At 30.9% G+C, this 12,310-nt stretch overlaps 1 protein-coding gene and 1 long non-coding RNA gene across 3 annotated transcripts in view; both read left to right on the forward strand.

Annotated features, from left to right (window-relative positions):
• The window catches only part of LOC113389303 (opsin, ultraviolet-sensitive-like), a 367,582-nt gene extending 365,123 nt beyond the window's left edge, over positions 1–2,459 (forward strand). The window contains exon 4 of the mRNA XM_026626350.1: positions 1,630–2,459. Within this exon, the coding sequence (XP_026482135.1) occupies positions 1,630–2,459 (830 nt within the window). The remainder of the gene's footprint in view (positions 1–1,629) is intronic.
• A 3,037-nt stretch (positions 2,460–5,496) lies between these two features.
• On the forward strand, positions 5,497–7,176 carry LOC113389217. Of its 2 annotated transcripts, XR_003368227.1 has the most exons (7): positions 5,497–5,989; positions 6,054–6,173; positions 6,258–6,295; positions 6,374–6,486; positions 6,561–6,716; positions 6,793–6,937; positions 7,019–7,176. It is a non-coding gene; the product is annotated as an uncharacterized LOC113389217 (long non-coding RNA). The 2 variants fall into 2 exon arrangements; XR_003368226.1 differs by having other exon boundaries at positions 5,500–5,989; positions 6,054–6,295.
• Positions 7,177–12,310: the final 5,134 nt, after the last annotated feature.

The following is a 12,310-nucleotide window of genomic DNA, read 5'->3' on the forward strand; positions in this document are numbered from 1 at the left end:
TGTGAAATTGTGCAAAAAAGTAATAAAAAATAAGTTATTCGTTTCCTAACATTTCAATTGGACACCATCTAATCAATCACGTGTATTGTGCAAATTTTTATTCAATTTCAACAGCAGGCAATTTTTTCTCTTAATCTGGTGGTGAAAAGGAGTTCGCCCGGTTTGCTAGTACCATAATATTAAGAGAACAACTGAACTGTTTTGGAAGTTTCGGAAAACTTTGGATTCGTATTAACAATGCTTTAAGACGATTTTAAAAGAGTGGGTAAAGCGATTTTAAAGATACAAATAAACATTCAAAGGCAACTCTCATTTTTGGATTCGTGGGCTAGCACAAACCTGTTCTGGGTTCGCTGGTTCGATTTTCGAAACCACCAAAGCCAGGCATCAGGCAGCATTAATGTCAAATTTTCACGTGATATTATAGATCTCAAATAAAGCATCAAAAGAAAAACGCATCTCGTGGGTATATCTGCATATATTCGATAAAAATGTCAATAAATACTTCGCCAACGTCAACAAAATCCATATAATGAAGTCAGAACAGTTACTGAATATTCTAGTATGGCAAATTTTAATTAAAAAAAACGATCGAAGTAAAACTTATTTGCTACTGTACAAGATGGCATTTAAGTAAATTAAATACATCATATAACAATTCTGAATAATGTTTATTATGTAGTAATATGGTAACATTCGTGATGCACACATTTTATCAGTGTCAACCATTTTACACATTTATATAATATAAATTAATATTATAAATTAAAAATTATATATTTATAATAGCATTAAAAATATGTGTGATATTTAAACACAATAATGTAATTAAAGTCATACTTCAAATATGACATGATCGGTTTGTCATTGTAATTAGCATTTAGAAATGAACCTTCATTGGAGAAATAAAGTAATTGCTGATTAATACCTTCTATAATATTCGTTTACACAGTGGATTATGTTAAACAACGCCTAAATAAATATTGTTTTCGCAACTTCACTCATCATCTAAAAATTGTGTTTGAAGAACTTCATGTAATTAAAATTAACATACATTCATACACTGCTTGTATTTTTTTTACTTTTTTGCTGACTATATAATTTCATTGTATGAACAGCTGTAATATCTGTCTTGCCTAAAAAATATTTTTCATTTTAATAACTTCAATATAGAGACTACGAATAGTGTAGAAATAATTTCTAATCAATAATCTTACGTTTAGTACACGGCACAAATGTTTAGTTTGTTTTATCATTTTCAAGAATTTAAATCAAAATTTGTACTACGATGTAACTTTAAAATGTTTACTTATCTAGGGCGATTTACTTGTTGATATCGGTACGCATACAACGTTGATGCCAGTGCGCACACCACGACAGATCTCTATACACGACGACTAATCATAATCGACCCATATTGAAATGATTTCATCGAGAGCGAATGACGTACAGTTCGAGCGTAACGCAATTTCTGTTGCATTTGTACGGATTTACACCCCAGTCGCGCCTTAAGAAGTTTTACTTCAAAAAATAGATTCGTTAAACTTCAAACTAATGTCAAATTTTAAAATATTGTCGATTTTAATAAAAATTATGTTATTTTATTCACATTTTACTTTTACTTTTCAGGTTGCAGACTATATGGATTCGTAGGCGGCCTCACCGGAACAGCCTCAATCTGCACCTTGTCCGCAATTGCCTACGATCGCCAAAGGATCATTGCAAATCCTCTACAACCTATAAGCAATGTGTCACGTTCCCACTCTCGAAGGGCTGTGATTTACATTTGGCTCTACAGCCTAATTTTTGCTTCAATCCCACTATCTGATTCCAAACTTGGATCATATGTTCCCGAAGGATACCTCACTAGCTGTAGTTTCGATTATCTGACTGATACCATGGATGCAAAGTTGTTCATTTTAGTATTTTTTGTAGCCGCCTGGGTCATACCTTTTATAGTTATTATGGTTTCATATATTAAAATATTGATTGTGGTAAAACAGGCGAAGGAGTTCAATTTTGTGGTTAACCGTAGAATGGATAAAGCCAGAGGTGCTGAAGTTAAAATAGCTATAATCATAATAGTGATAATCAGCGTCTGGTTCCTGGCTTGGACGCCTTATGCGATTGTAGCATTACTTGGTGTTTTTGGGTATGGACATCTTATCAGTCCACTAGGGTCAATGATTCCAGCTTTATTTTGCAAGACAGCGAGTTGTGTGGATCCATTTATTTATGCCATATTACATCCGAGATACAGGAAGGAATTGAATAACTTTTGTTTAGGTAAAAAACAATTGCAAAGAAAACCTACACAAACCTCAGTGTGCACCATATCTTTGTATAGGCGTAGGGATGGACGGGAATCTTTTATGAAACATTCAACTTTTGAAACAACGTTTACTAATCATAAGATATCGGATGAGAATGGTAAAATATCGGTTGCAAGTGATAACTGATGAATTTTTCCTAAATTGTCTTTAAAGTAAAACAATTAGCCAAATATGGAGTCAAGTTATTTAATAAAATTAAAATTATTTATTAATATTAAAGATTATCAATGAAAAATAGTTTTTCTATATCCCACACATTGAATCTGAATCATTTTATACATACCAGGCTGCCATATCATAATTAGTGATGATGATTGTTACTTCATTTTGATACAGTAGGGTACTTCATTATAAAATACTATTTTGAAATGAACCATTTTGTATTTTCTTAAACATACGTGGTATCTTTAGTTGAAACTAACTGAAGAAAATTTATAACTAGAATGTTCTGACCCTTTTCTTACAAGATATGTTCATGGATGAGGTTGGTGATGAAGTAACATTTTGTAAAAAGCTGCCTACAAATCTTGTTGGCTATATAAACCAAGTCAATAAAAGTTTTTGAAGTAAGTCCTCAGAATCAACTCAATTAAAAATCATACACATTTCAAAAGGGTGATTTTTAAAATTATTTAAACAATAGTGTTTTTAGGGTGAAGGGGAGTTTGACAAAAAATCACAAAATATCACGTGTGGAAGGAAAGGGTATAGTAAGATATCACGTGTCTTTATTTTTTAACTATTTTTCTTAAAAGTTCAATATTTTGTGAGAATCAAGCAGGCTAGTCATGAGAGAAAAAACAATTGGACTTGTCTTTTTGATATCGTAATATTTTTATAGTCAATAAATTTTATTTATTTTTATACAAGTGGAGTTTATACTTTCATATTAATTACTACTCCCACATTGGTGACCCCGACGTGATGGAGATGAAGACAAAAAAGGAGTTTTATTTTTCGAGAATTTAAGAAATATAGATTTTGACGCAGCATTATTTAATTTTTTTTTTTAAAAAATCAAAAAATTCACAATATATTCTCGTAAATAAAAATACACGTGATGTTTGGCGGGGGAATGGGGGGGGGGGGTAATTTTGAATATCACCATGTATTACCAAACTCCATTATTCACGTGACCGACTTTTAAAGGATTTTGGACCCCCCTTCCCCCTTGGTGAAACATGGTAATATTCAAAATTACACCCCCGCCTCCCCCACCAAACATTACGTGTATTTTTAGTTACAAAAAAAATTGTAAATTTTTTTGATTTTTTTTAATGCTTGGATTTTTTTAAAAAATCAGGTAAGAAATAAATACACGTGATATGTTACTATACCCCTCTCTCCCCACGTGATTAATGGACGCCACCTTATTCCATCTCTGCTTATAAATACGTCTTTTGAAATACCATATCAAGGTTATAAACAATGTGATCTTTGTAAAAAATATTACCATATTTATTTCACATTGATTAAATAAAGTGGCTATTTAGACATATGAACAATGACGACAAATAATACTCCTGTAATGAAATTTTTTCGTTTATGTTAAAAAAATTGGTTAGAATTCCATATTTGTTATATCTATTTCATATTTGGCTAATTATTTCTACAAACTATTTATGTTGTGGACCTTTTCCTACAAGATATGTTGTGATATCTGTGTTTCAACTGTTAGTTGTTTTTACCAGCAATTCAGGGAGCTTCAAAGTTTTATCTATTTAGTTTAACTATTAATTTTACGAGTACGACTAGAGATAGAGATGTAGGTAGAAAATGGGTATCTGGTATTTTTTGGTATTGGTATCTGGTACAAGAAAAATGCGAAAGAAAGGCTGTGACTGTTATATCCAACCAAGGCTGAGTGTGATGAATTTTTTAAAGAATCTTCTAACGAATGTTACTGCTGTGCAGTCATCTGAGGCAACTTTAGCTTTCAAGACTTCAATAATTCTTTTATTCAAAGTTTTGCTACAGTTTTACCTAGAATATCAGATGAGTCTGCTATTATTATCCGCAAACCAAATCAAGATCTAGAGAAATATGATGAAAGTTACCCAAAGATTCAAATGAAAGACATTTATGTAAATTTCATTTTACTTGAAAATTAAGTAATTGCGTAAGGCTTAGCTAAACGTTACATTTCAAATGGGTTGCCATAACAACGCTATGCTACGGTCTATTTTACCGGAGAATTTGGCCTTAAATAGTCATTTCATTTTTCAATGATTTTTTCTAACATTTAGTCGGATATTGCAGAGACAGGGACAAATTTATCGATATATGAAATGGATGAAATTAGGTGGCATTGGAGAAATCAAACACAAAAAACAATTGATTGATTTTTAATATACAATAGATGATCCTAGACAATATACTAATATAGACGTTTCTCTCTCGCGGTATTTGCGTTCAGAGAGCTAGGGAAAGTCACGACCGCAATATTGGGTGATGGCGCTTTAATCGCATGTCGCTCGGCAGCCTCGTGCTCCAAAATGCATTCAAATTAAAGCGCCAAAATTAGAAATAAAAGAAAATTGTCAATTTTAAAAATAATTTATTTGTATTTAAATTTTGCATTACAATAGTCTTATATTGACATTGTTATACAATAACAAAACATACCAAACAATAATACATATATTAAAATAGATATCAAAGTAAATAGCAATATGTTGCAACAAACATATTTATTTAAAAAAAAGGAAAAATAAAAAGTTTAACGAATTACAGATTCCTCCTTCAAGTGGATAATCATTCATTATTCACTACCAATAATGTTGTGAACACAAAAACATGGTGTTAAATTATAGTGTCTGTGCATTACTTATTAACTAATAATCATCCAAGTAAGATTTGTCTTTTCAGCCACATTCTTTGCGATAATCCAGTCATGCTAAATGGCTCTTGATATTATCTTGAATATTCAAAAAACTGCTGCATTAAATTAACTTATTTTATCATCTTGCACGCAATTGGATTTCGTTCATTAACTCAGTGGCGTTCCTAAAAAATGTAAAGTCTAGTCTATTTATGCTTTTCCATATATATTTAAGAAGCCTCCAAAGTTTAATACAATTCTGAAATTTAGAGGAGCCTTGCCTTTCTTATAAAAGAGCCCTACCCAGTAAACACGCGATGTGATCTTCTATAATATCGACATCGTTATTATAATGCGGTTATCGAATCTACGCCACAAGAGGATTTTAAACTTGCGTGCGCTTGTGTGTGTTACAATACACGCAAAGCTCGCATTGAGTTGTCTCACGAGACATAAACACGCGCTGTCGGGGGTAATGACATCGTTGAATTTCATGTGAGATACATGTCGTGCGCTGGTGTGTGTTAGCACACATGCAAAGCATAATCAATGACGTCACACGGCGTGAAGCAAACGCGTCGTGCGCTGCGTTGTGTGCGTTGTGTGCTGGTGTGTGTGACCATACAAAGAAAGCTTTACATCAGCGCGCCGTGGCCACTGATGGAACCGACTGTTTCTTTGACGAAAGTTAACCTAACCCGCGTACAAAATGGCGCAAAATGTCACGAATTTATCATGCATCAAGTTATATTTTCTTTAGTATAATAATTACATTCGTTTAGTTAAGCAACTTGTTCATAGTGATAATTGTAGAAAAGTGTAGAAAAATGACACTGTAAGTATATCATATATTATTTATATAGATATGTAATTACTTCACGATTTTGAATTCCATTTAGTGCATTATATCCTGGGATGAAGAAACGTTATTTTATGTCGATTTCTTTAGATGACAAAGGAGGTAACCAAATAGCATATCTTACAAAATCTGAGGACAATAATAAGGATCGTTTATCAAGGTTAAAATAATTATTTTACTAAATTAAGACATTAACATATCCATGTGTTCGACATAACCTCACTTCTTAAATCTCTTAAATTAGTCGGTTGAGAAGCGGATCGAGAATGATTGTTTGAATATGTAAGTCACTACAAATATAATAGCTATACAAATATATATAAACAGCAAACACGTATGCCATGTTCATATTTATTTCAGAAGTCGTACAAAATTGGAATGAAACGATGAACAATATACAGATCTTTAGACAGGCTCAAATAATGTATGTTTAGGAGCAACTTGAAGATAATGGAGATTTATCTTCTTAATATGTAAGTTGATTCATATATAGTTGCTGTATATATATTATTTGGTAACAAATACATTATATTTATAATTGTTTTAGAAAACCTCTAAAATTGGGAACAGTATGTCATATATGCATGAACTTGATTGATGTATTGATGTATAATGAACTGAAGATATAATGAATTCAATCAGGTTAAAAAAAATGTATGTGCAAAAGCGACTCGAAAACGATTTAGATTTGTCTCCTGAATATGTAAGTTGCTACACATATGGAGTGGTATATATATTATTAGATTCAATAAAACACATTATGTTTCAAATTGTTTTAGAAAACTTCCAAGAAGTACATCATATATGAATATCCTGTATCCTCGCATTTGATGTATTGAACTGGCGATAGAATGAAATCAGTCAGTGTTAAAAATGTATGTGTAAAAGCGACTTTAAGATGATGGAGATTTGTACACTGAACATGTAGGTAGCTACACATATGGTAGCTGTATATATATATTATATTATATACAGTAAATCACATTATGTTTGAATTTGTTTTAGAAAACTTCCAAAATTTGGGGCAGTATGTCATATGTGCATAATCTGTATCCTGGCATTTGATGCAATGAACTGGCGATAGAATGAAATAATGAAAAATAGGCAGGCTGTTTGATGTATAAGGAAGTGGCGATAGAATACTTATGCAACACTTCACACTTCAGCCCCAAAAATAAAATTACGTTCATTAGATATACAACAATTTTCATTAAATATACTGTTATTAATATGTTAAGATTGAATAATTTGTAAAAAGTTTTCTAGTATAGTTCATGTTAAAATTTTATAATTTCAAAACTACAATTCTAATTTGTAATATTTAAATATTGTAAAATTTCTTATTATTCACGTAAATAAATGCTTATTCGTACAGAAAAGAATATTAATTGCATTACGTCATCACTTTCAGGTGCTATTACGTCATAACTGAGTCGCCATTTTGTATGACGTCATGACCGAATCGTTTTCATTCGCCAATGACGTCATGACTGGGGTGAACGCCTTACGTCAGACGGTCTTATCATAATAAACAAACATATGTGGGTCAACGTCGATTTTCATGTATCACGAACGCCACGTGCGCCAGAGACCGAACCTCGATAGTTGTTCGATAGTTACATAAATTTGCGGCCGTATCCATTAAATATCGAGGAAAATGAATATGGGAATCGCATGTCACACGACCTAAATAAAATATTGCCACGATGTTGTGGCCATATCGCATGTTTACTGGGTAGCTTGCTCCCAAAATGTATTGTGATTAAATTTTTATTATATACACTGCTTTAACAACTGCTTTATATCCTCTTCATTAAGAGTTATAGATTTTGTTTGAATCACAAATAAACCGTATAAACAATTATAAAACACTTGTAAACACAACATCATAATAAGAATCAAAACAAAATTTTGACATTTCTGGTACATATTGCTCGTGAATTACTAACCTGTCAAACTTGTCATCGGCTCACTAGCGCCAAATTTGCGCCTAGCGGTCGTGACTGGAACTACGCGTTGTGAACGCGGATTTTGTACTGAGATAATAGGGCCTGATAGATGATTATATAAAGATAACGACAAATGGATTAAAGAGTGTCAAACATAAAAACAAATGTTTGGTTATATGAATATATTGATTTTACTTTTTATGAAGTCTTTATATTATGAAGTCATTATGGCCCTTGCGTAAACTTCCTTCTATCTAACAAATTTTCACCAAGAAAGTCCACATGCTTTATTCATTTTCTAAACCAACTTTTGTTTTGGATTTATTGTGTATGATAAATTAATGTGAAAGGATGTGTACTTTAACTTCTAATTGACATTAGTTTGAATGGTTTCTATGTAATATGGAAACATGATGTTTCAACAGTTAAAGAAGTTATTATTCTTCTTTAATTGACACTGCAATATGTATCTATATGTATGTATCTTTGTATGTCAGATCGATGTCAACTATTTCATATCTTGTTATTGGTTATATTGCATATTCAACTACACTTGAGACCATGTTAAATATTCTATATAGTATATAAAAATAGTACTAAACCTAATTACTTGACATAATAACTATAAATTTTGGCCATATGATGCTATTTTATGAAGCTGGTATAAAAAACAGTAAATTTTATTACAACTATTGTAATTTGTATCTTCTACTATTGTAGAACTATTGGTTTAAGGTATTTTTATTCATCAAAAATTAACAGGGGCGTCCATTAATCACGTGAGCAATTTCTAAGGATTTTTTATCTCCTGCCCCTATCCTTTGGGGATACTTGGTGATATTTAAAATGACTTTCCCTCCCTCACCAAACATGTGTATTTTTAGTACCTAGAAAAAAAATCAATTTTTTTTTAATTCATTGTTTTTTTTTATTTAGGTAACAAATAGGTACACCTGGTATCTTGCTGGACCCTCCCCTCACCAACGTGATATTTAGTGATTTTTTGTCAACACCACCCCCCCTTCCCCCCATTTATGACTAACGTGATTAATGGACGCCCTCAGAGTTTATGAATGGGTTTGCATATTTTTAGTTTTACTTGAACAATGATATGTTTTATCAAAAATGTTTTTTTTTATTTTAATATTCATTGCTCGGTTTTTACATTGAATGTTCTGAAAGTTTCCTTTTATGCAATATGACGCTGACTGTGAAATATTGAACTTTTTTATAGTCAAATACATATAAATCTCGGAATTCGCGAGTGGAAAGGGTTAATGTTTGGATCTCCATTATTCAACTTCCACCCCAATTTAAGTATTAATTTATCTGTTTATTGGCTTCACAATGTAATAGAGCCATATTTCTATTACATTTATATTATATTTACAGCTTCAATTTTATTTCATTGTAATTTCGAGTGATTGCAAAATATTGTATTGATCATAGAAAACTTGCGAATGTCTTAAGCTATAATATTGTTCCAAAATATATCCTTAAACAGTATTTGTGCCGACAATTGTAATTGTAATTGTATATTCGGAAATAAAAATTATGTTATTTTACAATATGTAAAATAAACCCTTGTATGTACAAACTAGTCATAAAATCCTTGTATACTCTTATAATATAAATTCTATTTTTAAATGTATCAAAATATATTTTTTATTGTTTGTCTTTTGCAGGTAAGGATTTTTGAGAAAACGTCTTAAGCGGGTCTTATCGTATAATCATTTATATCTCAACTTCTCAAATTTGATAATTTTACGTTTTCTCGACGTCTCAAGCTATGCTGAATCGAATGAGAAAAATTGTGTGTAAATGTGTGTGTGTGTGTGTTTTGTCCACGTTTGCTCGTAAACTGCTGGACCGATTACAATAATTTAGAATCCATTCGATGTATATATAGTTAAATATAGTTTTGCACAATGATTTTTAACCTCCGTAGTGTAAGTTATTATAATCGTCTAAAAATCGAAATTGAAAATGTTTGCATATCTTCACGTGTGTTTTTTGTGCCTACAATTTTTTGTCCGCGATTTCGAGAACACAGACTCATTGATTTGGATGGTTAAAAAGTTTTCGATTCTTACGGATAGGGACATGTGCTGATTACTTTTTGGCAAAGGCAGGTCCAGCCATTTTGGAGATATGGAGCAAAGAATGCAGAAATAGAAATCGAGCTTTTGAGAGAACGGAGCATCTGATTTGAATGATCAAAAAAACATTCAATTCGTAATGACGGGGAGAAGTGCACTTCTGAATGTTTTGATCACCATATGGTGATTAGTTTTTGGCAAAGGCAGGCCGAGCCGCTAAATGTGCAAAAAAATAGCAGCTTTTAATTTAACTACGGATTTTAATTTTAATTCTAGCTAAAATTTTAAAGCTCACTTATATACTAGTAATAATGATTTTTACTTTACAATACAGATTATATAATTATTAGAAATGTGACACAAGATCATTCATTCTCGTGAAAAAGTCATGGACTATAGTCCATGGTTTTTCGCCAATTTCAAACATGCCAAAAATAATTACATTTTTCACTTGCAATAATAATATTACTCCACATCGAAGGGGATAATTAAGTTTTAGTTTGTTTATTTACTTTTTATGTAAACTTATATAAACGCGACATCGTACAATTTGTAACCTTTTATATTTTGTTTATAAAATAAGAATATAGAAAGATGCCGTACCTATAAATCTATTTGAGAACAGTTAATATTCCGAATATTTCATTACGGTATAGGAAGTTCCAGCAATTTGCCTTAAGGCACGATGCCATACACCACTAGTAAACTTCCCGAACGAGAAGTTTATATTTTCATAAAAAAGCCGATTCGCTTATTATATGTTTTCTCGACGTTTCAAGCTATTCTGAATCGAATGAGACCAAATAACAGAAAAGTGAAAAATTTATTGTTCACTTTTTTTAATTACAATATTTATTACAACTATTAAATAGTTTAACATCTAGCAATAGTGATAAATAATAACATAAATTTAAATAAATAAGAGTGCAAAGGACAGAATTTACATTAAAATGATATCCGTAGTATGATGATTTAATATAAAATAAAAGCAAATAATAATTAAAATAAAATTAATATATAAAATAAATAAAATTTCTGAATAATAAAATAATACTGAAAAAACAATAAAATATAACAAAATAACAATATGTCCACGTTTTAGAACGCAATTCTGAATTGATTTTGAAAATTCAAAAACTCTTCGATTAGTTTTTGGTAAAGATCGGCCGAGCCGTTTTTTGTAATAAAGTGTTAAACAAATTTCTTTCGACGATTTTTTCGACGATTAAGACCCTACGACAAGTCGTTTAATTTAAAAAATTCGTCAAAGTTTGCAAAAATTAGTATCGCTTTTTTGGCGTTTGCCAAAATTAGAACTTTCATCGACGTTTGCTTAAAATCGCCTGAACCGATTACAAAAATTTAAAAGCCAATCGATGTATTCTGATGTGGATTATCTTTACTCAGTTTTGTACGGCGATCGTCTGAGCCGTTTCTTTGTAATTTGGAAAAAGTGTTAAACTTTTCGACCACATTCTAGCACATACTACTAAATCAATTTTAAAAAATCAAAAACTTTTCGAAAGATTAGTTCGGAATGATACTGATTAGTTTTAGGTGCAAATCCATCCAGACGTTTTCTTGTAATTAGCTGTTGAAAAAAAATTTAAGCCGATTTTTATAGAACTTTTTTTGGCGATATATATCATGGTCTTACAGAACTTACTAAAATATTACGGTCTTACGACAAGTAGTTTAATTTGAAAAAATCGTCAAATTTTGAGAAAATGAGTAGTTTTTTTGACGTTTGTTAAAATTAAAATTATATGATTTAATTGGTATAATAATAGAGTACTTGGTCTTATTGAACATACTGGACCATTAAAGTCCTACGGATATACTGGTTTAATTTGCTTTTAGATAATACTCCGAGTTAACGTCTTCATTCATTTTTGATTATGTGTAATAAATGCACTCGGAAAACTCTTAATCACTGATAAATTAATTTATTTTATATTGATTGAGTCGATTATTTACAAATATCGGGAAGTTCATGCAACTTGCCTTCAGTCTAAATGCTACTTTCAATCAGTTTAATTTTATATTTAGTATCACAAAATAAAGTAATGAATAAATATTGTATACCAAATCAGTATAATAACAGTATTAATCGTTGACATAACATTATAACATCGATTTTTTTTAAACTTTATTTTCAATAGCAATCAGAATACAGGACAATTCTATGAGCTATTTGGCTTATGTCAGTCACCCGCACACATACACACACACTTTCAAACACACATATA

The sequence above is a fragment of the Ctenocephalides felis genome, unplaced genomic scaffold (genome assembly GCF_003426905.1).
Source record: "Ctenocephalides felis isolate EL2017-DRISC unplaced genomic scaffold, ASM342690v1 CF-g0.4_SCAFFOLD_03573, whole genome shotgun sequence".
Taxonomy (NCBI): Eukaryota; Metazoa; Arthropoda; class Insecta; order Siphonaptera; family Pulicidae; genus Ctenocephalides; species Ctenocephalides felis.